The sequence below is a fragment of the Salminus brasiliensis genome, chromosome 23 (genome assembly GCF_030463535.1).
Source record: "Salminus brasiliensis chromosome 23, fSalBra1.hap2, whole genome shotgun sequence".
In the NCBI taxonomy this organism is placed as follows: Eukaryota; Metazoa; Chordata; class Actinopteri; order Characiformes; family Bryconidae; genus Salminus; species Salminus brasiliensis.
The window spans coordinates 5,993,492-6,019,997 of NC_132900.1; the positions used below are offsets into that span (position 1 = coordinate 5,993,492).

The 26,506-nt window shown below is 41.1% G+C and overlaps 2 protein-coding genes across 2 annotated transcripts in view; one reads left to right on the plus strand and one right to left on the minus strand.

Annotated features, from left to right (window-relative positions):
* LOC140546211 (uncharacterized) overlaps positions 1 to 6,193 on the minus strand; it is a 10,738-nt gene extending 4,545 nt beyond the window's left edge. The window contains exons 1-4 of the mRNA XM_072669440.1: positions 5,779 to 6,193; positions 3,759 to 3,910; positions 3,128 to 3,212; positions 1,383 to 2,457 (exon numbers count right to left, since the gene is read on the minus strand). Of these exons, the coding sequence (XP_072525541.1) occupies positions 1,383 to 2,457; positions 3,128 to 3,212; positions 3,759 to 3,910; positions 5,779 to 5,992 (1,526 nt within the window). The 5' untranslated portion in view covers positions 5,993 to 6,193. The remainder of the gene's footprint in view (positions 1 to 1,382; positions 2,458 to 3,127; positions 3,213 to 3,758; positions 3,911 to 5,778) is intronic.
* Positions 6,194 to 9,325: 3,132 nt separating this feature from the next.
* arhgap30 (Rho GTPase activating protein 30) lies at positions 9,326 to 26,065 on the plus strand. The gene is made up of 14 exons (XM_072668329.1): positions 9,326 to 9,412; positions 11,435 to 11,778; positions 11,929 to 12,031; positions 14,101 to 14,245; positions 15,029 to 15,111; positions 15,205 to 15,312; positions 16,963 to 17,093; positions 17,243 to 17,408; positions 17,948 to 18,045; positions 18,268 to 18,339; positions 19,885 to 20,577; positions 21,854 to 22,017; positions 22,101 to 22,822; positions 23,922 to 26,065. Exons 2-14 carry the CDS (start codon positions 11,691 to 11,693, stop codon positions 25,582 to 25,584), a joined length of 4,236 nt encoding a protein of 1,411 aa, XP_072524430.1. The 5' UTR covers positions 9,326 to 9,412; positions 11,435 to 11,690; the 3' UTR covers positions 25,585 to 26,065.
* Positions 26,066 to 26,506: the final 441 nt, after the last annotated feature.

Genomic DNA, 26,506 nt, shown 5'->3' on the forward strand with positions numbered 1-26,506 from the left:
AACAGTAAAATCCAGGTAAAGGGTGACATCATTTTTATGTACACTATTTGTCCAAATGTTTGTGGACATCTCTTCTAATGAATGCATTTAGTTACTTTAAGTTGCACATATTGCTGACACTGATATGCAAATGCACACATACAGCTTGTCTAGCCCTTGTTTAAAAAAATAAAAATAAAAAAAAAAGGCAATATGCCTAACGCCAGACGTGGGCTGAAGAGGTATTGAGCTGTGGAGCAGTGGAACAATGGTGCTCCATCCAATACTTCTGGGATGAGTTGAGGAGTTGGAGATGAGGTGGAGAGGTGATCATCCAACATCCTGACCTCACAAATGCTCTTTTGTTGCTGAATGCAATCAATTCCTCACTGTAATACTCCTCCAACATCCAGTAGAAAGTCTTCTTTCCTGGACAGTAGAGACAGTTACCCCAGCAAAATCAAGATACACTTTTTAATACCATTACCATTCATTTTAAAAACAAAAAAGAAAGAATTAGCAGGTGTCCCAATACTTTTGTCTATATGGTGCATTTTCTTGTTGAAAATGAGTTTCTGACAACAAGAAAATAAACATACATAAATTGTGTTCATTACATAGGAAGTTACATATAATATCAGTTGTACTAAATTAGAATAAACAGACCTATAACCAATAACCTACCAAAAGCCTTTGATCCAATTGAGAGTAAAGTTTTATTTTTTATTAATGCAACACATAAAAGAATTTGAATCTAAGGGAAGACTAATGGAAGTGTATAAAATAAAACAGTTATGAAACAAACCTGTTAAATTAAGCACACTGACATTATGACATTATCTTAATAAATAATTAAAAGACATTACAAAACACAACACATTGTTAAAGCTGCATCGCATCTTGTCATAATTTTTTTTTTTCTTTTACCCATTTATTCTCCCCAATTTTTAATAGCCAATAACCCAACCCACTCTTTAGTACTCTCCCCTATCCTACCCCCTATGTAATGCTTCCGACACTGGGAGCATGAGAACTGACACATCTGACCTCATCTGACATCATCAACACCAGCAACCACCTCTTTTTAAACAGCCACAGATGCAACACCACCAGGCAACCAACACACTCAAAAAAAGTGCCCAGCTCTGGTGCATCAGCTGTGGGGAGACAGAGAGACAGAGCCATCTACCCACTCAGAGAGCAAGGCCAATTGTGCTCGCTCAGGTTCCGGCTGCTGATGGCATGACCCGGGATTCGAACCAGCGATCCACGGACCATAGTGGCAGCACCTTAGTCCACTGGACCACTCAGCCATCTTCTCATTCTTGAATTTGTAAACCACAGACAACCTAAATTCTATTTCATGACCATAGTTCAAACGTCTATCCTTTTCAATCTGCCGCTATAGAAAACCCCTGCTTTGTGTGATGGACCGACTGCTGCCTGACTGGTACACAGGTAATCCCGGGAGAGCATCTCTCTCTGGCATGTGCGTTTTCTGATGCGACTTCAGGCTGGAGCGCTGAGTGAAGCACTTTCCACAAAGGCCGCACTGGTACGGCTTCTCCCCGCTGTGCACCACGGCGTGCCGGATTAGATTGCCCTGCTTGGTGAAGCTGCGGCCGCATTGAGTGCAGGTGTAGGGTCTCTCGCCCGTGTGGCTGCGTAGGTGTTCCTTCAGCTGTCCGAAGCGGACGAAGCGTCTTTCACAGTAAGTGCAGCTGAAGCGCCGTTCTCCAGCCACGTTTGTGCGCCAATGAGTCCGTAATCGCCTGTACCCCAAAACCGCCTGTGTGGGCATGTTGGATCCTGTTGGTGAGGCCAAGCTGGCCCCGTGTACAACCTCTCCAGGTCTTTGTGGAGTCCGGTGGTGCTGCGGTGTGTTTAGCTGTGTGTTTACCTGTTTACCAGCAGAACTGGACTGATGTCTTTCTCTGCACCAGGACGCCTGTAGCTGTTTATTTGCATTGACCTGTCTGGCACCATACAGCTCCATGTTAGAATCCTCGTCAGGGTGGGTATCGTCTCCAGAGCGCTCCCTAGCTGTCTCCGTAGGTGAGGAAAAGGCTGCGTGGTCACGAGAAAGCCGAGTATCTGTGAAGTTCTTGTTTGTCCACTCTGCCTCAGCATCATGTCCCTGCTCATGAGTGGACGGCCACAGGCGGTCATCCCTTTGCTCCAGAACAAATTCCAGGTGATCTCCAGTCTCTCCCATCCTTTGCTCAGATCCTTCCGTTACCACTTCTTGTACGTCCTTTTCCTCCTCTTGGTCCTTCTCAGATTTTATCTGCAGGGCTATTTTGCTGAGACCTTCCTCATCACTCTTTACCAGCTGTGCTCCAGACAGTGTGCATGTTAAGTGTGTGCTTGGTTTTTCTGTGACTTCATGAAGCTGATTCTGCTCTTCAGGCGTCTCCTGAGCCAGGCTGTGTGGCAAGTTGTCCCGATGCTCAAAGGGAAACTGCCCTTCAGCTGAAACTGTGAAGAAACAGAAATAAGCAAACTTTAGACATCCTTGGATGAACAAGAACATCTGACGAGAGAAAACGGTGTAAATATACAGTACTGTACAAAAGTTTTAGGTACCAGCATGAAATTTTGAATAAACAACCTTCTTATCTGGGCAGTAAGATTTTTCTGCTCAATAAAATATTCATATTAGAATAAATAATAATAACTTTCACAAATAAAGTTGTGGTTTTCCATCACAGTGTTCATTAGAACATCTCCAAAGCTCTCCCCATGAGAATCTAGTATTATTACAATCCAACACCTGGTTTGGCAAATCAGAGCTTAATGATGGTAAATCGGGTGAGCTGCTGCTGGGATTGAATACATCCACACTGTGCTGGCTGGACTGGGGTGTCCAGGAGAAATCTGGAACCAAGCTCTGTTCTTCAGAGTAGCTCACAAGATCTCCCCTACTTTCGTCAACATGACAAATTCTTGTTACTTTTTACTGTATTTATGTTTACCTGCATCTGTTCTAATGTGACCTGAAGATTTTACATGAAAAACTCACTTATTACTGAGAGACATGTTTTTAAATAATGTGCTTAGGTGCCCAAAACCTCTCCACAGTACTGTTTATTTTTGCTGATCTATATAAAAGTTATATAAAGCTTTTATTATTTTCTAGTTTGCTTACCCTCTCCACTAGTCCACATCTCATGTTCAGTTCCCTCCTCTTTGATGATTGGTACTTTAGGCATATCCTCCAGAATCTGGACAGTCTAAAATCAGGGACAATAAATGTGCTGAAACTTATTTCACACAAATAAGGTTCCTCAAACCCACAGATCTCTTTTAGAAATACAGTATGTTAGTTATTTTTGATGGCACCGTTTTTGTGTACAGTACAGTGTAGAGTGTCCAGTAAGGTTGCAGTAGGGTTACATCATTTATTTACAAAAACAAATAGGATTACAGACTGAGTCCTATAAACCCAGAGGTTTTCATTATCCAATTACATTAATGTTTGTAAACATGTTAAATGAACTATGGCCAAAACCTGATTTTCCCATAATTATCATATTATGTGCTCACTGTTGGGCTCAAGCATCAACAATGGGCAAGCTCAGATTAGTGGGCTGTTCAGAGCTTAAGAAAGACACTAGTTAGTTGTTTATGTGTTAGACACAGTAAAACAAGAGGCCTGTATTCTTTAATCTGTACGATTACCAATTTGTTTGTTATTGACAAAAATGTACTATCTGGGTATCAGAGAACTTGTACTTGTACTTGTACTTGTATTATTCAAACAGCTTGTTTTCCCATACTTGGTGAATGTGTTGTGCAGACTGCCCAGGATCCGCCTCCTGAGTACCAACAGTCTGATCAGCTCTGCAAACATCAACATCTGCACCAGTGTCTCTGACCCATTCACTCGGATAAGCCACAGGCAGCTTCTCAGAGGCCCTGCAGAAGAAAACTGAACAAAAAAACATCTATGAATCAGGGTAAAAACCTAAGCTAGGATTTCATTTTATTATTATTAGCATATTTCAGTACAGTATACAAAAGGGCTGCACAATATTTTGTTTTAGGATCGCAATCGCAACGTCACATCGCAGGACATACAATGTCACATCAAGCCGATTACATCAAACACATCATTTGCTGCTTGACATAAGACATATTTATCTAACACCAATTATTTTATATCATTAATTAATTGGGATGCACCAATCCATCTTTTTCTGTTCCGATACAGACACCGATACATGAACTTTGCATATCGGCCCATACAGATCTGATACCACTGCTGAATTCAAAAATCAAATACCTCACCATCTGGGAGAGACTTAATTTATTAGAATTGAAGTAATCATTACTTTTACTAACTTTGTAAAACAAACTATAACAAATGAACCCAATTTCTGTTTTTTGGTCACTAAAATTAATAACTGTGCTGGACCTCGAGACAGTGTTGTCTGTGAGACTAAAGAGGAGCTAGCAGCTCCTCCCTTCTCCCTTCGGTTCTGCTTATATGAAAGACAAGCTGGATTACTCACTGGTTAGATCGGGGGAGTCTTGCTGTTTGCTATGATTTTTGTATGATGTCTGTAGGTTACTCTGATCCTGGGTGATGAAGGCTAGATTACCAGCTATGCGAGAATCGGGTTTCATGAATGAAACCAGCTCTATTAATTATATCACAGGTTGGACCGTTGACATCTGGTGACTTGTAGTAAAATCTGGAGAAAATTCCTTTATGTTTTTATATTGAAAAACATAGAGATATACAAGAAATATACAATTTTTCACACATTGTGCAGCCCTCAATAAAATGGCTTAATTCTAAATGCTTTATTCATATTAAGTGGGGGGCAGTGGTGGCTCAGCGGTGTGTGTGTGTACTCACTGCCCCTAACACGTGTGTGTGTGTGTGTGTGTGTGTACTTACTGCCCCAAACACGTGTGTGTGTGTGTGTGTGAGTTCACTACCAGATGGGTTAAATACGGAGGACACATTTCGCTGTACAGTATACATTGTAAAATATGTGCATCTTTACCTTTACCTTTAAATTATATTTGCTACATTTCTGTATTAGATAAGAGATAAGATAAGATAATCCTTTATTAGTCCCGCAGTGGGGAAATTCACAGTGTAACAGCAGAAAAGGATAGCAGGACACGCAGTTACAAAAATTTAGATAAATAAATAATTTACACTATATACACACAATATAGATAAGAATTAAAAAAGCAATAAACAATATTATTTTCAGCAAAATTGTGACCAATCTAAGACATGAACCACTCAGAAAGACATTTATTTTTATTTTTAGATACTGTCTGAACTTGTCACATCTTTATTTGTATAAATATAATTATTTATATTAGAAACTATAATTGAAGAAGGCACAAATATTACAAATATTAATATACTGGTAATATTACTCCCATGACTTAAAAAAATAAAAAAATTAAAAAATTAAAAATGATGCAGTGAGTCTCGCACAGAAAGATGCTGAATAAAGGAAAAACACATTAAGCTATAATGAGAATATGTTGGTGTTCAGATAAGGATGAGTACTTAGTATTTCTTAGTATCGAGGTTTGTGAGTCTAAGCTTAGTACTGGCATCAAAACCAAATCTGTTGTTGTATCGTGACTACCCTAATAGATGGTGGGCTGGGGTCAGACCTGGGGTCAGACCTAAGCTCTGAAGGAGAGCAGATCTCCAGAAGAGGGGGTCAACACTGGTCCTAACACTAAAACTGAGGCTGCTGCTTCACTTCTGGACCGTGAACTGGAACAAAGGTGCTTTATAAAGAAGAGGAAACGCAGAGGTACCTTTCCTTCTGCCTCTCACCCGCGCCTTCCTCAATTCAGTCTCCATCACCTGGCATTTCCTCTTCAGTGTGTCTATGTCTCTCTGGCTTCGGGACAGCTCCAGGCGGATCACTGCACAGCTGTCGTCCACTCGCCTGTTAATTTCAGCCACGGCTGCTTTGGCCAGTATCTCCATGATGGACACCAACTGCTCCTGGAAAGCGTGTTGTGCCATTTTTATAGCCAAGTCTCTTGTCTCGTTCAAGCACAAATGAATGATCACAGGCTGCTAGGCCTCGCTAAATAACCTTGATAAAACGCTAATGTGTGTGCAAGTCTATTTAAATATGTGCTTATATAAAATATACACAGATGGTCAGTTAGCGCAGTAAATACGACAGCTGTCCGCATCGCCAGCTCTTCAAAAATTCGCATATTCTCTCTTCCGGCTCGGGCGTCACGTCACTACCGTAAACATTAGATTTCGTCCGCGGAGCCACTAAAGTTTAAAACTAACCAAAATAAATAGAGAGACTTAAAACTTTACCTCGGCTCAACAAATTGTTCCCTAAATTAAATTAAGTCGTGAGGAAGTTGTTATTAAATAAAATAAAATAAAATAAAAATAAAACAAAACAAAACAAAATAAAATAAAATAAAATAAAATAAAATAAAATAGAATAAAATTAAATAGAATAAAATTAAATTAAATTAAATTAAATTAAATTATAGTGTTCCCTCGATGTAACAATCAGTTTTTCTATCAGTTTAATAAACTGTACCCTCAGTTATCACGACACGATATGTAGCAATATAACTCACCTCTCACCCCTTACCACAGTTCTACACCCATGACCCATGACACTCAACCTGCACAGTGCATCCAAAAAAAAGCCAATTATTTATTTTATTTTATTTATATATATATATATATATATATATATATATATATATATATATATATATATATATATATATATACGGTAATTTATTGTTTATTGTTTTTTATTTTTTACTGTTTGGCAGGTATATGGCTGGGGTAAGTCTAGTCTACAGCAGTGCTCCTGATAAACTCTGGGTAATTAAATCAATCATTTTGCTGAGTTCAGATTTCTTTTTCACTTTCCTTTTTAGTAGACCCAAGTCACGTGATCTGATCCAGGAAGATGGACACGTGAAACGCGGCCTCTCTCTCTCTCTCTCTCTCTCTCTCTCTCTCTCTCTCTCTCTCTCTGTCTGTGTGTGTGTGTGTATCAGTCACTGAATCTGTATGAAGTCATTATTATAGTCATTATTATCATGTGATTCAATTCCAGTGGAATATAATCACAGTAAAGCAAACATGAAACATGCTAAAACACGTGTTCCTTCCATCAAAGCTCACCAGCTTCCATCAACACCTCACACCTCACCTCTCTCCTCGTCTGTTCACCTGCCTCTTCTATACTTAATGCATCACATTCATTACCAGTTTCAAACAGAATCTGCACTGCCTGCAACACAGCATGGCATTTATAAGATTAGATTATTAATAACATTTATCAAAAGAGTTTTTAGAAATGTAAGTAATTTTATTTGGCCAGTGGTGTGCCAGACACATAATTACAACACATTATTATTATCTGACAGGTATGCTAACACAAATATTAAGACTAATGCAAGATGCTAGTGGGTGGAGTGGCATACCTTCAGACCATTAGCTTGCTGGAGGCATAACAATAGCGAGTAAACGGCCTGTTTAGTCATTCAGATTCTGGTTAAGCAACTGACAATATGTATCACAGCACCGCCACACAGGGCTGTACCTGAATGTCTGGAGGCCCTAATCAACATCTCACTATGGGTGCCTGCATTCATATCAGTCATAATCATTTGTACTAAAAAGGAAAATAAAAGGAAAACATACTTATTAATAATGATCTCATTTAGATCTGAACTGAATACATTCAAAAATATAAATAAAAAGGTGAACACAATAAAACACTATAAAACACAATCTCCCTCACTAACATACAAAACAGAAAGTAAAGGTTGAAAGCCACACTGTGGTTTAAGGGTCATTTTACAGACTACTTACTTGCTCATTAGAAAGACAAGTGATTTCCCAGGGCCAAAACACAACTAGTGCTACACAACAAGTCTCTTAAAGGGGAATTTCATCACATTTTGTAAATTCCTGCATACTTTAATGGTTAAAATGTAAACTAAGTCAAGTCAAGTCAGATCTTTTTACAACTGTTGTTGTCACAAAGCAGCTTTACATAAATAATGATTAATAAAAGACGAAGAAGACAAAGAAGAAAATAACGTAAGACATGATGGATCAAAGACCCCCAGTGAGCAAGCCAACGGCGACAGTGGCAAGGAAAAACTCCCTCAGAGCTGGAGGAAGAAACCTTGGGAGGAACCAAGACTCACAAGGGGGACCCATCCTCCTCTGGTCAGAACTATTTAAACATTAATGATATAAATGTCCAAACCAGATACAACAGATAGTTAATAATGGTTGTAACATGGTCACTAAACAGGTAGCAGTGGTAGGCGGGTGAGCTGCTGGTCTGCTATGGGTGGTGGTGGGTGGGGTGCCTGCTGGTTGGACTGGTAGGTGGCAGCTGGTTTGACAAAGGTAGAAGGGACCTCAGCGGGCAATCTTCCAGCAGGTCGGGCTGGGTGGCCATTTACTCGGAGAAGGTAAAAAGAGAGGGTTAATTCTGAGAGAAATTTTATGAAGAGCAGAGAATGTTGGGTAGTATCAGATTGTGTCTGACGACTCCGGCAGGTCTGACTATAACAGCCTAGTTAAAAGGAGAGAGCCAGAAGGTAACACAGACAGTCAGCCAGAGTGGGTTGGCATGAAATGGTTTGTTGTCGAGAAACTTAGAAACTGAGATTTCTTTACAATGCAGGTGAAAGGAACCAGAAGTCATTTATTGTTGGCATTTTATTTTCACCTATTTTTTTTTATATGTAATATATAAAATGATCAATGATCTGATATTAAACATGCGTCAGATAATGTATTCATAAACACTTTGTGGGAAAGCCTTCTGTGATCATCAAACTCTTCAGATGCCTGGTTTCATTCACCACCCTTGTGAACTGTCACTTTAAACTAATGAGTTAATGATAGAATTATGGTGAGAGTTATCTGTACGGTTGTTTTTGGTCATTGTGGTGGTGGCTGTTTTTTTGGCATGGAGGAGATAACAGCCATGCAGACTTCTTTCATAACAAAAACAAAAGGGAAAGTAGCAGCGCTGTTCTGCTGTGCAATCACACAGTTTTCCCTTCACTGGTGCAATGTGGTCTTTCCTCTGTATGCTTAAACAGACAACAGAAGACAAGTCTACACATAATCATCAACATCGAAATACCTTGTAATGAATACAGCAATCTATGCTCTTTAATACCCACACAAGACCCTTCAGTGGTAACATATCAATATCAACCATATCATGGCTGGATAACTAAACAGACAGAGAGCTAAACAGATAACCAGATACACAGAGGCCCTGAGAGGAACAGTGGAGTGTATTAAAAATGGAGAATTAAGACAGCAAGAGAGCATAGAGCCAGGAAGTCACTAAGGGAAGTTTAGTGGTTTCTTGCGTCACTCGTACTGCTGGGGTGCTACTTGTGCCGGTGCAACGAAAAGGTAAGGGCCGTTGGGTTCTGTTGAAATCTTTATCTTCTTATTGTGCTGCTTTCTGAAACCGGCTTGCCCCCCAGACGTTGGAGGTGTGGGGTCAACCAGCCCATGGTTTGTATCTTGTTGAGCGGAGTGTGGTACGGAGAGATTTGAGGGTTCTTTGACAGCATATGCCTGATGCAGAGCGAGAGGCAGGCCTTGCATTGAGAACTCTCATTTCCGCAGACAGCACGAGAGAAAAAGAGAGAGAGAGAGAGAAAATGAGGGACATGGCCGTGAGTGCTGACGGACACTCAAAATATTGAGAGCTTTCTTAATGATGGACTCGGGTGGTAAACTGTCAAAAACAGAGCTATCTGTGCATAGATGAGTAGTGATAGATTCCAAAAGTTGGACATTTATTGAGGCTGAGGGTGTGGCCCTGGTATCAGCCAGAACTTTCACAAAGCAAGAGTAGGAAGTAGAGGCTGTGGCACTCAGCAGCGTACCCAGCCGTTGTCCTCAGACTGAGGTTGGATCGCGGAGACAAGGGGCTAACAGGTTCCAGAGTTGTGAAAGTCAAAAGGTGAAGATTTGGGCCTTCTGGATCACTTGGATCTGTCAGTGAAGGTGTTGGAACTGCAATGTTGGTAGTGTGTCAACATGAGTCTGCCAAAACTGAGAGCAGAGTTCTGAAGCATCCTGATTTTTTTAGGTCATAGGTAAGAATCACAAGGTCTTTTTGTTGGTATGGCTTGATTTTTGTGTGTACTGTGAAGTTTGTGGTGGACAGGCTTGAGAAAATCAACTGGATCCACAGTCTTAGAGTCTTAAAGTTTCCTCAATGGTTCTTGGGTTTGACCTTTAATTAGACATAGTTATACACATTTTAAATGATGTTGAGGTTCTCTGAACTTCTAAAAGGTCCTTTGCACTCACAAGTTCCATGGTTCTAACAGTACCTTAAAGAAATGTTGGTTCTTTTCTGGTGTGCTAGAGAACCCTGTTTATGTAGCTATAATCCAAATAGCAGTGAAATTGAGTTACTACTGTATTCATAAAGCACATTATTACAGTATGTATACTTTGTTTTTATAGTTTGTATACATGGAGCTTATTGTTAGTTATATTTTGTACAAAAGTCAGAGCCCACTCTTAATTTGTTTGATTTCTAGTCAAAATGGGTGTTACATTATTGATCTTTATAGAAATGGATATAATTAAATTATCAAAGATCCAGAGAACATGGGACCCCAAACTACCCTGTAAGACCTGGTAGATCACCCAAACTGTCCACAGATAAACAGCACTTACAGCTTTCATCTTTGAGTGATTTGAGGAGAACCTCAGGCCCCACTCTCGCTTCAGATGTGAAAACATCCACAGGTGTTTCTGTCTAGCCCTTCTTCGTAAGAAGCGACCCAGAGCTGTGGGTCTGAAAGGATGTGGGGCTGATCAAGAAGCTCTTACTGAGGAAGCAAACAGACAAAGAAGCAGACCATTTGATCATTTTCAAACTGCTGAAACTGCTGATGTTCTCAGAAGAATGGACTATCCACCCTAGACCTCGAGTCCAGACCTCAACATCATTGAATGTGTTTAGGATGATGTCTGCATGAAAAAAAATGAAAGTGGGTCTCCTGAAAAGAATGAAAGGTGTGGTAATGAAAAGAGGGGTGGTTTCCAGCAAAGTTCATGCTTTTCCTTCTCAAGCACACCTGATTTAACTCACCTGATAATTGCTAGGTTTAAAAGGTCTGTTTAGAAGCAGGTAAATCAGCACACTGTGCTGGACCCATTGCCTACCCCTGGCCTGGACACTGATTTTTCTGACTAGATTAGATTTAGTTGTTGAGGCTTCTGGGCAATATTTCTGTTAAATATATAAATTCTACCTTTTTCCAGAAGCTGAAAAATGAAGAAATTGTACTAAACGGCTGTTTTAACTGGAAATGAAATAAACGCAGGGTGGTCTCTAATACCTGTGTGCTTTTCCACTGTTGTTATAATACTTTATTCACTATATTTATACCTCTCTGATTTCTTTAGCAGTGACAACAGCTATCCAGACCCCCACACTGTATCTTCCAGCAACATAAGATGTACAATGCACAATGTGGCAGCATTTCATAACTACACAAAAACTGCAGTAAATATTAAGGTTCATCTGCACAGACAAACCACTGAATATTCCAACAAGGTGACCATCATGGTTGGTTTAAGTGGGACATATCACTGAGCTCATTAAAACAAACACACTTACACACACATCTGGGTGTAAGAGTGGTGGTAGAGGGGCTGCAAGATGAGAAGAGGACGAAGAAAAGGAGGGAGCAAAGACAAGGTGTTTGGCTGCGACCTGCTGGAGCACTTAGCCACGACCAATCAGGAAAGTGAGTGCTTACTGCTTTCTGTGTGATAACTGATGGACTAAGTGATGTTGACAATGATGCTATATCATGGAAGCCTTTGACGGGAGTAGCCAAGCCCAATGTCAGTTTACATTCTCACCCACTGTTGTCTCTGCTCTCTGTTTCTTAAAGTTCCCCAGGTGCTGCGTAGCTGCAGTGAATTCATTGAGGAATATGGAATTGTTGATGGGATCTACCGACTCTCCGGAGTGTCATCCAACACTCAGAAACTAAGGTGTGTCTACGTGTGCTTGCACTCTCACCTATTTACACTTGTTCTCAGGTGATTAGGAGCAACCTTTACCTTCAAGTAGTTTGTCTAGCATCAGTTAACGTGCACTTGAGCATTCAATTCTAGGATGATATACACAGATCAACCATAACATTAGTACCAGGTGATGTGAAAAACACTGATTATATTCAGTGGTGCCTGTCAAGGGAGGGATTTATATTACACAGCAAGTGAACAGTCAGTTCTTAAAGGTGATGCTGGTGTTAAAAACTGGAAAAAATGGGTATAGAACATCTCCAAAACATCAGGCAGTGGTCAGTACCTACCTAAAGTGGTTCAAGAAAGGACAACCGGTGAACAAGCAACAGGGTCATGGCAGCTAAGACTTATTGATGCGATCCATGGAGGACTTAAAGGATCTGCTGCTAACATCTTGGTGGCAAATACAACAGGATGCCTTTAAGATGCCAGATCTATTGTGGCTGCACAAGGGGGACTTACTCATTATTAGGCAGGCGGTATTAATGTTTGTGATGGCTGATCGGTGTAAATGGGATGGATGTTGGGTGGACAAGTAAATTTTAGCAGGTCTAAAGTCTGTTAACCCAAGAAAATGTGCTTTTACATTGTGCAAAATGTTCGTGATAGATGGACCAATAGAAATGACCTGGTAATGACTGCCTGTGCAGTTGAACAAGTTGAACAACACAGGCAACAACTCCTGAACAAGTGGGTGGAAGCATTGTAATTCTAATCATCAGGCTGTTCTACCAGATGCCACCACCCCCTGGGATGTGCCTCAGACTTGAATGGGCAAAACAAGTGACCTTAGTGTCTTGCAATGCAATGAGCATATGGCTTCTCTAGCATCTTCCAAATAGCAACATCCTGGATTTTCATGCAGCCTATTTAAAGGTTTACCAAAAAAGCTACGTGTCACCCTCCCGTGGGCAAAAATAGCTTTGGATCGTCGTAGTCAATGGAAAATGGTAGAAATTGGGCAGTAACCAGGAAAACCACATTTCAGCCTTGGTGCTACATAATATCAGCTCAGAATGGACCACTGCCGCAAACTGGCTACAACAGACCATGTCAAGTGATGATCCTGTCAGTGAATATCAAGAAAAATGCATCTGCAGTAGACTTAGTAACTGTACCAGTGTAGAGCTGAAAATGTTGATTGGCCTGACCAAGGCACATTTGCATCCGACTGACAGAAGGATCAGAAGGAACACAAGAAGCATGATTTTATGAAGCTGTCCTGTTTGGAGGCAACAGTAAAGGCTGATGATTTTCTTGGCACACGTTAGAGACCTTGATATCTGCTGAAGAGTGTAATAATGGCTCAGCACATCTATAGTTTTTGACACTTAGATGGACACATCTAGCATGATAATGCACCACGTCACAGGGCATATCTTCATCAAATGGCTCCATGAGCATCACAGTGCATCTTCACTTCTTCAGTGGTCTGCATGATCCACAGACTGTATCTCAAACCAACTGAGAATCACAGAATTGATGTGGAAAGACTCATTCCTGTGCAGTAGTCCAGTTTACACAGTGCCATCAAACAGATCATCCATTACAATAACACCACAGTTTGTGTTGGTCATCCTCTAGTCCTTCATCAGTGGTCACATAACGCTGCCCACAGGACGCTGTTGGCTGGATATTTCTGGTTGGTGGACTATTCTCAGTCCAGCGGTGATGCGGATGTGTTCAAAAACTCCAGCAGCACTGCTGTGTCTGATCAACTCGTACCAGCTCAACACACACTAACACTGAGAATGCTGACCCACCCCCCCCGAATGATAGCTCCTCTGTGGTGGACCTGTCAGACCATTGGCTAACAAAGTATGCTTAACAAAGTATGTTCTTAGCCAAGTATATTCCTGTATAGTTTAGCTACTGTGGGGTGGTGGGGGCAACCCTACTGGTGTCCATGACTCAGGCCTAACATCTACAATATACTGAAACCCTCAAATAGGTCGTGACACAAACATACACCAATGATCCCACTTGCATTCCTGTTTGATGTGTCCAACCCTTTGTGAATGTTTCCCCTGCAGGTCTGAGTTTGACAGTGAGGGGAACCCTGACCTGTGCAAGGATGTGTACCTGCAGGACATTCACTGTGTCAGTTCGCTGTGTAAGGCGTACTTCAGAGAACTGCCCAACCCTCTGCTAACATACCAGCTGTACGACCGTTTCGCTGTGGGTACTAGATCTAAACAGGATCTATTTAACAACCCCCAAACACCTTAGATGTGGATGTTAAGCTATAACATGTTAGGTCTTCTGTCAGAGCTATTGAAGCTAAGTAGAGTTAGCATTGTGTTAGCTTTGAATTGTGCAATTGTGCAAACTGCATGCGTCAATCACCACACACTATGGTCATTTCAAATAGACTTCCTTATGTGTTTTCTAACACTGTGCCGAACTGTTATCTATAAAAATTAACCAAATTATGGAGAAAGATCAGGTTTCAAGATGGTGGTGCTACTGTTTTAGGTACTTTGGTCTGAACAGTGTCTGACACCCCAAATGTAAATAGAGTAGCTGCTTCAGTTTTAGGAATCTTTAATATTAATTTTATTTTAAACAATGGTGAAATTTTTCCTTTTTTTCGCTCAAGTTGGCGCTGCCAATTAACCCAGCTTTGAAGGTCCTCCTAGCACTAGCAATGTTCCCGAAAATAGGAACAAATCTCCTCCAATACATCACTTAAGAGATATAAGGAGAGAGAACTCGTGACCCCCAGCCCATAGTGGTAGCACTGAGCCACTCGGAGGCCCCAGTTTTAGGCCCAGTGATTTATTTTTATGGTTGGTACAGTGCTAACTGTCATAGACCTTGTAGTCTCAAGCCTCCACAAGCAGACCTGGTTCACTCTATTCTAGTGACAAATCCATGTCATTGTGCAGCTCATGATCATTTGTCTTCACTTAGAACTGTTATTCTAACTTAGAACAAACTCTTATTCTCATTCCTCATCAGGACGCAGTGGCCATTCAGCTGGAAGATGAAAGGTTGGTGAAGATTAAGGACGTGCTGAAGGAGCTGCCTCGCCTCCACTACAAGTAAACACACACATATATATATGGTTGAGATGGACCAGTACCAGAGAGCATTCAGAAAGCATTCACTGTGCTTTAACCGTGTTTCTGCTGCAGGACTCTGGAGTACCTGATGAGACATTTAGTCAAGATGTCCACATACTCTGCTCAGACTAACATGCATGCCCGGAACCTTGCTATTGTATGGGCTCCCAACCTCCTCAGGTATGCGTGCAGTGGGCACTATGGCAATTCTGTGACGCTTGGTAGAAATGCCACAGTTTTAGTATGACTGAGGTTCTAAAACATCAGCGAATACCAGTAGTATTTTAACATTTCTTAAAAAAAAAATGAAAAACTACTAAGCTTTACAATAAACTACACAATATGTCCAAATGTTTGTGGACACCCATACAAAAGAATCCAGTAAGCAACTTTAAGTTTGCTCCCATTGCTGACACAGATATGCAAATACACACACTGCAAATATCGTCATCAATATTTGCAGGTACTGCAAAAATAAACATGAACTTACATGGTGCTAGAGGGGTAGAAAGCCACCCAGCATTGAGCTGTGGAGCAGTGGAAGGGGGTTCTGTCCAATACTTTTGGGATGAGTTGGGGTGGTGATCATCTAACATCCCGGCCTCACTAAAGCTCTTGTCGCTGAATGAGGTCCTTATAGCAGTGCTTCAAAATCTAGTAGTAAGCCTTCTTCCCTGGACAGCAGACACAGTTTCTCCAAAAAAGCAGGATACACTCTTTTAAATCCTTGTTTCGGAAGAAATTATGAATAAGCAGGTGTCCCAGTACGTTTGTCCACATATTTTGAAAATATTTTGAACTACTTCACTTTAGATGAACAGAATGTAGACTACCATGCTGAAACTATTCAACCGGTACTACTACATGTCCTATACCATAGGACAGAACTCACAGCTAACACCAAACGTGTGTGAGCTGTGTGAGTGTGCTGTTTTAGGCTACATTTATTACAAGTTTTACCCCATTTTTTACCCCAGATACCAGCTAAAACTGAGCATAACTGATATGCCTAAAATATGATTCTTTAAATTTGCACTTGATCTGGGAGGCTACTCTAATTAGCATAAAAAAATAATAATAATAATGGAAGCTTATGGTAGTAAGTAGCATCGCACAAACTGCATGGCTAAGCTATCAATTTGCCTCAAATTATGTTGAATTGTTCAGTAACCTATTTACCTGCGTACCATTTAGCTTAGAAGTCAAATGTTTGAGCTGGGAATGGCATTAAACATTTAATGACGTTAAACATTCTGATTATTATTAGACACCATTTCAAAACATTAGCTAACTGTTTTTTGCAAAAGACGCCGGTGGTACAAACAGATACAAACTATACAAAAATACTGAAACTAAACAAAGGAAATGAACAGAAACAGAGCCAACAGACCAAACAAACATACTGAATACTAAAATTAATAAAGGAGGCAAACAGGAACAGAACAAACAGGTTAAGCAAACATAACAAACAGAAACCGACTAAGCAGGCCAAGCCAACATAACGCAGAACTGCTGTGAAAACAACATGTGAACATGCACAAGACCAGACAAAGGAAGGCTGAACCAAAGGGGTACTTATAACAAGGGCAAACGAGAAACACCTAGCGCTAACAAGAGGGCGTGGCTACAGAGGAGGCACAGGTGGGAACACTAAGGAACAGGCGGGGCTAGCAATGACAGAAACAAACAGAGGCATGTGCTAGGAAGCACATGGTGAAACCAAACAAAGGGACAGGCGTGACGCAGAGTTTACCACAGCTGGCTTGACAGTCCTTTACCAGTGTTTTATGGCAAATGTCTACTAATGTCAACTATGTCTTCTTCTTACAGATCTAAAGACATTGAGGCATCTGGTTTCAACGGCACTGCAGCCTTCATGGAGGTGCGAGTCCAGTCTATTGTGGTGGAATTTATTCTAACTCACGTGGCTCAACTGTTCCCTGATTTGGGTGATGAACCAGGTACTGAGCTCGTCTACAAGCCTCTCCTCCCAGCATTCTGATTTCAATTTTTTATTCATCATTTATTTCCATCACCAGGTGTTTGGTATTTTCTGTCTAATAGAGTATATATGGTATATATGTAAAGTTACCACTATATATAACCACAGGATTGCTTCTTGAGCGAAGAAAGTCCCTCCCTTCGCCCTCGGCACTGTCCGGACAGGAAGAAACGTTTTTCAAGGCCTTGCCTTTCCAGTATCCAGGTAACATGAGTCCTGGAGATGGCCCTCCAGCCATGAGGCCTTACCACGCCATCATTGATGGCACAGACAAGTGAGACTTCAAACATCCCTTATATAATCAACATCTCGTATTAACTCTCATATTACACTGAGCCACTGCTCTAGTAAATGGTAGACAATTTTACTATTACAGGCTTTTCAATTATTACAATATAATCAACATATTATAATGTTATAATATTATTATTATATATTATATTATAATGTGATTATAAAATGTGTCAACTATTGATTGAAAATCATTAATTCTGGATTTTAATCATATTATTATATATACTTATATATTAGCATGTATAATTATGACCATAATTCTGCACATGGCTTAATTGTATTCTTTGAGGTTGCACATAAAGAGTATTTTATACATGGTTATGCATTTATACAATTTATACAATTATTAGAAATGTTAATTTCACACTTAAATTGTACATGCAAATATACTGAAACAATTTACATGCCATTCTCATCAACTATGGCTTTTTATTAGGGCAGCATTAACTCTTTTTAACTCTCATTAGCCAGGACTGGCTGTGTATAGCTTTACATGTTTATGTCTTTCCATTCTTTTAGGAGAAAAGGATCTCTAAAAGGCAGAAAATGGAGGTCTATCTTTAATTTAGGTGGAAGACTCCAGGATCCCCGCAAGAAGAACAAATACACAACCAAGGGTATGAGTTTCACCCTCAGAAAAAAAGCATACACTGCAAGACACTTTACTCTTATCATGCTGCAGTCTAGTACTTGTTCCCAAGTGCCCAAATGTTAAATGCAGTTTCATGTTCATCACTGTTTGCATCAGTTCTTTATTTCGACAAGTAGTTTTAATGATAACGTCTTTTTCTTTTTGTGCTCATCCTGTCATACCTCATTACCCTTACTTATTTATCCAGAAAAAGAGAAGACTTCACTAAGGCCTGCGAAGAGTATGGACTCTCTGAGCTCAGGACCCTACACACTGGAAGGTATATATACACAGCAGCAGATTACTATCCATATTTGCATGTCTTGTATACAATAGGGCTGCAACTAATAATCATTTCCATAATCTATGGATTTATTAACCGATTTACTAAACTGCAATTTGTTGGAGGGGCAGCAAGTATCGTATAACTCATATATTTGTCAAATGAAGGTCAATAAAGGTCACATTTTGTTATGTTACACATTTCTCCCTCAATTAATCACTGCAGCACTATTATTAATAAACAATAGCTTACTTATGGATGCGCTGGAACAGTGGGCTGCACATGGACAGAATACTAGCACTACTGTATGATTATACTTATATATGGTTATATATGGTGACTGCAATACACCAGCAGTTTAATATTATAACCACATTAGTAAATAAGTATTAGTTGCCTTGGTTAAAAACAAATCTCCCAAATTCCCCCACATTTCAATTGTTAAAATGTTAATTCAGAAGTACTTAAAAGTTTTGATGTGAAATGGCGCCTTCAGAAACTTACTAAATCTGAATTCTTTACTGTGGTGGTCAGCAGGGGTCCCTATTTAATGTCCAAAACAACCAATCCTATATGTCATGTATTTTTTAAATTGGTTTATGTCAGATCTAAAACAATCTCTATGGGGATTGGCGGTATTCATAACTATTTAATGGAACATCATTCTGCGAGAGACCTTTCAAAGGCATTCATTTCTTTGGATGTCTGTTTTTTATCACCACTGTAAACAAACTGAGACAGATTCTGAGTCAGTCATTTTCACGAGAACACTGGAGTTCACATCAAATCACATAAAAAATTTATGCAGAATTTTTTTTAATCTGTGGAATGTCCCTTTAATAGTTGCTTGCATTATTTGGAGGGAAATTATTAAATTAATCAGTTAATTCATGAAGACACCCAGACACATTCACATACACAAAAATCTATGGGCCAGATGTATTAAAGGTATTTAAGTAAACAAAGAAATGGTTCTTTCTCTTTAGCATAGCTATATTTTAACCTGTGACCTTACAACCAATCCAAATTGGCATCTTAATAAGTTATGATTGATAATATGTGCATATTAATGACACGTCTGTTTTGATGCCTAAATTGGACTGGAAATCTCTTAATCAGAGCCCTGATTCTTATAAAAGATATTATATTTGTGGTATCAAAGTGAAAGCAAAAGTATCCAGATACTCAGTAGGCAGTTTCAGTGCTTGACATAAAAACTGCATTTACTAGCAGGGACATCCATGTGCATGTTTTTTGCGTGACGGTGTGGTGTCATGAATCACTAACGCTGCATGAAAATGAGGAAATTTCACGCAAGAGGGAAAACAGGAGTGGGCAACACTATTTCCTTTTAACTTCATGGTAAATCTGGTGGTGTATTTATGTCTGTCCCATTGTGTTTGGTGAGAAGGCTGATGTTGTTGTCATTCTAGTTCCAACTATTTCTACAGTATTTTTACAGAGATTTTTACAGTATTAGAAGCGTAATACATTCCTCTATATTAGAGAGTGTTAACATATCATATTTGACTGATTTCTCAGATTCCAGACACCCCTCACCTTTAGTCACAGCCTCTGGAACCTCAGAGGGCGGTAACCCAGGCAGTGGGGGCGTTAGCAGTACATATGCAGTGACATACAGACGTACAGGTGGTGCTAGCGTGAGTATGGTGAGTGGCGGGAGCGGGACTCAGGGCACTTATAAGAGCCTGGAGCCCGGGGGCACACCGGGCGCAGACAGGTCACCGGCCCCATCGCATGGGGCAGCCAGCAAGGCAGAGCGCCGCGCGGGAATGCACATTTCTGGGCCTTTTTCTGTGACCGTTCCACTCCACATAACCTCTGGACTGGCACTGGGGGTCCTCCATGGGAGAACCGAGGAGGAACAGGGGGCAGCAGAGGAGGAGCAGCCAAAGAAAGTAAAGCAGGAAAGCGCTGGAGAAAAGGAGCAGCCTGCGGAGGAAGAAAAGGAGACAACAGAGCCAAAAACAGGAGGCGACCAAGGGGATGATGCTAAAGGTGTAGCTGAGATGGACAACAATGAGAGTGGTGTCCCAAATGAAGGACAGAAAAGGGACAGCGTTAAAACGGAGGCAGAGGAGGGGTCTGAGGAAAGAGAGGTGTCCCTAAGTGAAGAGGAGGGCTATTTGAGCGAGGAAGAGGAGTCAAGTAAGGCACAGAATGCTACAGACAGACCTTCACTCACTGAGGACACGATGGAAAGTGACTACATGGGTAAGATGGTGAACTATAGTAACTGTAGTAAAGTATAGTGCTGAGTTAAGCAATGATCTACAGCAGGGTTGCCCAAAGATGGTCCATGAAGAAAAAGGCCTGCCAGAAAGTTAATCCCACCCTTCTAGTACCAAAAATATAATGTTCTAAAATACATTTTTAAAAACTCAACTTAATACCTGCCTACCTTTGTTATTTGTATACTACACACATGGAGCACCACAAATGTACTTTGGGCAGCCCTGGTATACACAATTAAATACTGCAAATGTACCAGACCTACGTGCACTGGTCCAACTGAGGCTAATGTCGCTACAGCATGGCCAAATCATCACGCAGTTGCCTTCAGTAGCTTACATTCATACTTCAAGATCATCCATTTCACAGTTTCACACAAGAACCACATGAACAAGTCATGTGACATTATGTAAAAAGAAAATCCACAATTGTAAGGATGTAAACAAAGTCATTCAGAGTGGTTGGGTGGGAAGTGCTCGTTTCCACAGAAACTTAAGCGTCAGAAATGTTCACACTGGTGAGTTAGGAAGTGGATATCTGAAAAGTTAATGCCTTTAGAGCTACATCACAGAAAACTATTACATGAAATAGTTATGATTACATAGTTATGATAGTTTTGAGATAAGGCTTTGACCTAAAATGGAATTTTTTAAGTCCATTTTTGGTGGAGAGGATGTTGTAGGACAGAGTACAACTTATTTGTTTGTGCCAGCATCACATTAAAGTAATGTGGGGAGAGAGGGAGTAATCTACCCGTCCGGAAAGAGCAAGGCCAATTGTGCTCTTTCAGGCCCTGGCAGCTGATGGCAGGCAGCATGGCCCAGGATTTGAACCAGTGACCCTTTAGATCATAGTGGCAGCTCCTAGGTCTTTTGTACTATTCAGAAACCATTAATACAATTTTTGTTTTAAGAATTACCACAATGCAATTTGCCAATGGTAAGATTAGGATATCAAAACAAAAGCACATTATTTGTGAAAGTCTTCTTCTATCACCGCCCACCTAGTCATTATATGTGTCTACATTAACCATTTCAGACCAGACCTCTCAGAATGACTTTGTTTGCATCTTAATTATAAATGGAATTTCGATCGAATCAGTGGTTTGAGCCAAGTTAATGATGGTTTGCGCTTAGTGGTTTGCACCATGAAAAACTGGAGAGTGTAAGATTCCATTATTAGCATCAAAAAAATAACTTTGAATACCAAGCCTAGATGTTCAGCCAAACTATGACTTTACATCTCTACAATCCCTCAGATATGAAACCAGGGGTGCAAGCGGGAAATTTTGCAGCAGCTATGGGTCAAAATGAGATGACCCTCCTGTATAAAGAGGAAGAGTACACGGACCAGGAACTCCCTCTGGATTTCCAGGATACTTTTGGATTCCTGGACTTGATGGACACTTCTGCTTCAAACCCGGTATGCGTGATGTATTTTCATCTCACTATCCGAGTCTAATAATAACTCTGTATCAATTGCAATCTTATTGTGCTTTTTTCCAGCTGAATGAGTTTTCAGTAGAGCCACCTGGTTTCGAAGAGGAAGAAGAGGAGGAGGAGGAGGAAGAGGAAGACAACAAGCAGAATCAGCCTTCTCCTTGTCCATCTTGGAGTCACCTTGATAAGGACAAATCTGCCCTGTCCAGCACAAACTTTCCTGCACACAGGCCGCTTCCAGGCAAATCTCACAGCTTACCTTACAAGTCCCACCCCTTCTTACCAGTACCGTCTTCTTCCTCTGATGAAGGCGATTACTCAGAGCCTGATGATGATGATGACGAAGATGATGATTCTGATAAAGGTCAATACGAAGACATGTTCTGTAAAAGTCTCCCGTCCGCTCGTCACTTCCAGGGGTTGAACTGGACCAACCCAGAGAATGACACGTTGAACTCCACGGACTGCAGTGCCGATTCACATGGCAACGACCAATCAGAATGCCTTCCTGAGGATGCCTTCCACAGCAGTCAAGATTTGCCGCCTGTCCACCAATCAGACAACTCCACAGATCCTGAAATGAGCCCCAGTAATGGGATGGACAATCTCAGCCCACTTCCATTAGACACTTTAGAACATTTGAGTGTTGAAAAGAAGATAGAGGACAAGAGCTCAAAGGACATAAAAGAAGAAAGTGGATCAGAGGAGGCTGAACAGACGAGTGAAGCAATGCTAAAAGGAACAAATAAAGAGGTGGAAAGTACTGACAACAAGGAAGACACTTGCAGGTAGGCAGCAGTGCATTCAGTGCAAAAAAAATGAAGTTAGCAATTTTCCTTTTATTCCAAATGTAGTCAGACGAGACATGTTTGGTGTCCATATTTGGCTTCTTTAGTTTGCCTATCAGGTTAACGTGGTTACTAATACTAATACTGTTATAAAATTATTGCAGCCATTAATTTGGTGGAACCTGCATGATCAGCTGATCACGCTTGCCTCAAACCATGTCAAAATGTTACATAACCTCACATAGCCTTTGTTCATGTGGTTTCTGACACTGCATGACATACTGTTTCTTAACAGTTTAACATGGTTTTAACATGGTAAGCTTGCATGCGGTCACTGTGCTAACAACCCTCACTCTAGCTTTTTTCAGACATGCACGGTAGACCAGATCTTTCCAGACATTACCTGCAGTAGCTGTACGTTTGAACACAAACATCTGAATCAGTTCCGGAAATTACCCTGACTTATCCTGCCAGCCCCTTAGTACGAAGTCTGGGTAATGTCCGAGTGAGCCAATGTGTGAATAGACAATATACTGGTAATTAATGGTTAATGACGTTTCTAATGCGACCTGTGGGAAACCTAGAGCCTAAGCAATTTCTGCAGCATACGTTTTGCATTATGCAGTGTCTCCTTCACACGCTTTAAAAATAACAAAAATTAATTGCCAAATGCCAATTAACCCACCCAATCGAAGCTAACAATGCTTCCGACATTAGGAAGTTAAGGACTTAACACGTCTTCTCCGATACACTTGAAGCCAGCCACTGTCTGTCTTCAAACTGCCGTCAATGATTGGAGGAAAACTGGGTCCCCAGCTCTGCCGAACCAACTAACAGACCAACCATCGCTTAAAGAGTGATGGAAAAAATGCCATCTGCTTCCTCTTGGACCACTTGGCCATAGTGGCAGTACATTAGAGCTCTGAGCCACTCTGAGCACCATGGAACATTTCCTGCAGTGAAAACCAAAAGCAAACCTTGGACACCAAACATTGCTTGGGTGACTACATCTGGGGTACAGGCAGAGATGTGCACTATTTTAAATTGTGCAGAAATGTATAACATATGTGTAATTAACTAACCTACTGCATGGTTTCAGCCGTAAACAGAGTCGCTCCATGGACAATGAAGATGAAGAGGACACTTATTTTGGTCCAGAATTAGCTTCCACCTCGCTGGAGCCTAGCAACATTGCTTCCCACACCGATGATCAAATTTCTGTCAAAGAGGAACCTGCAAGCTCAGAGGGTCAACAGGCTGGTTCCACAAGTTGCCTTGACGTGGTTGCAACTGAAATTATATTAATAGATGAGCTAGACTTAGCCACTGAAGTTACATTATTAGCTAGTCAAGATATAGCTGAGACCAACGATCTGTCAATGCAACAAGAATTGACCTTACAAAATGACGAGCAAGGCCAGGCTGATAGCAGTGAGGTGGGAGATGAGCAGACAGGAACCAGAGAAGTTGTTGATGAGGGAAAGGAGGAGATGGATGACATTTCAGCCATTGGGGTAGAGGAGAGTACTGAGGATGTAGAGTCAGAGGGGGTGAAAGATGAGGAGGAACAGACACTTGTCAATGAACAGATAGATGAGAAAGACAGTGAAGAGGTTAAAGAAGAGGACAAGCTTGAGGTTGCTGAGGGTATTCTCGAAAAGGAGACAGAAGTGGATGGAGGAGATGATCAGAGCATTTTAGAGAGGAATGAGGAAGGTGTGGAAAAACTGACTATCAGAAAGGGGAAGGAGGAAAGAGACAGAGGGGAAGAGAGTGATGAACAGATGGAGAAAGATGAGCTAGAGGAGGAAACTGAAGCTAGGAAAGAGTGTCATCTAGAAGGGCTCACCACAGAAATAAAAGAGGGAAGTGTTCCTGAAGAGAGGACGGAGATGAGAGAGATGAGAGAGATGAGTGAAGGTGAGGACAGGCTTTCAGAGGATAACTATGACTCTGTAGAGTCAGAGTTTGGGGATCATCCAGAGGAGCAAGAGAACAAGGGTGAGAATGAGAAAGGGAACAGGGGTACTAATGCAGAGCAATCCATGTCAGGTGGTGAGAAGCCACTGAGGCCTCCGAGAAAGAAAGAGATAGAAATGGGCCTTGGACGAGGCGTGGGCAGCACAGTGGTTATATCCAAACAGGCTCATACTAGAGTGTACCAGGTAAGAGCTGTACCCGTGGTACCCCCTAAACCACAGCATTCCAAAATAACCGCTTTCAAACAACAGTTCCAACAAAGAGATGCTGATAGACAACATCCAGACAGAAGGCATCCGGGCAAAGATACAATCAGACATCCAAAGCAAGGCGATACAAAAGAACCTGAAGAGGTAGAAAAGGGAAACTCGAGGCAAAACCATGACCACCAAAGCACTGAGCCAGGGAATGATGTAGATGAGCAGAAGGTGGAGGAGGACAACAAGGCAGGCCAAGAGAAGTCAAAGCTTGAGGACACCTCGTCCGGAGAGGTGTGCCTTAGTTTGGGGTGGGAGCCCAGAAAGGGGGAGGACGGGGAAGAGCAAAGAGAAAGACGGGGGACATGGGATGGAGGGAGCAGGAGATTGGATGCACAGGAGTTAGACAGGGAGACCAAAAGAGCCAGTGGTATCAGTATGTGTTTCGATGAGGCGGTTGCTAGGGCAACGGGTAAACGATGCAGAGAGAAAGAAGAAAGGTTAATTGACTTACAATGGGAAAGGGCTGAACAGAGAGACGGATCGATTCTGAGAAAGAGGGAGGAGGAAGGGAAAACCGACTGACATACGGAATTGTGTAAGAAAGTGTAAAATATGATGTTTATAGATTTAAAATCTCAAATTTCAGAAAATGAGACCTTGCTCTTTAAAGATGACTGGCCAAATAGGTACACTCTCAGATGCAATTACGTTTATATTTGAACATACCTTTTCCTTTCAGCCAGCCATCCTACAGCATTCAGGTGTAATATGCAGTTTAAAATGATAGGCTACTGCTCTCCAAAACATGGTGTAATCAAAAGAACTGCTCTCAGTGGTGGCCTCGGTTAGCCTCTGTTAGGCCTCAGTTTGACTCATTTGGGAATCGATCATACAGCTACAAATGTACACAAAACTGGATTTCATTGTATACCAATCTCAGAAATATGACTGCCTTACAGTTTGTATGTAAATCTTTAGGAGTGTAAATGTGTTTGGGTAAGAACACATTTATATGAATATATCCTGTTTAAGCATTTACCTTCTAATAAAGCAAATCTTTTTACATTGGGGTGTATATATTTTTGGTCAAATCAAAGGATTCTTGCTTTTGGGGTAAAATGGGTTCAATTCCAACAACATTTTTGGAAAGGGTTATCTACATCATGTCCAAATGTTTCACCCCTGTTTGAACACATTCAGCCACTTTAACTTGCACCCATTGCTGACACAGACGTGTAAATGCACACACACAGCTTGTCAAGTCCCCATGGACAAGCTGAAGTGTTGCCAAAAGAATAGGACTCTCTGAAACAGATAATCATGAACCTATTGGCACCATGCCTAATTCCAGGCAGTGGAACTGTGCGCTCTGGATTTATTGTGCTCCATCCAGTACTTTTGGGATGAGTTTGGTAAGAGTTGGGGATGAGGTGGTGTGGTGATCATCCAACACTCCTGACCTCACTAACTCTAAAATTCCCTGAGTACAGTAGAGACAGTTGGA

Coding starts and splice junctions, on each gene's coding strand:
- arhgap30 (XM_072668329.1), top strand. CDS start 11,691: ATGAGAAGAGGACGAAGAAAAGGAGGGAGCAAAGACAAGGTGTTTGGC. Junction 17,409..17,947: donor ATCATTGATGGCACAGACAA/GTGAGACTTCAA, acceptor CCATTCTTTTAG/GAGAAAAGGATCTCTAAAAG. Junction 22,823..23,921: donor AACAAGGAAGACACTTGCAG/GTAGGCAGCAGT, acceptor GCATGGTTTCAG/CCGTAAACAGAGTCGCTCCA.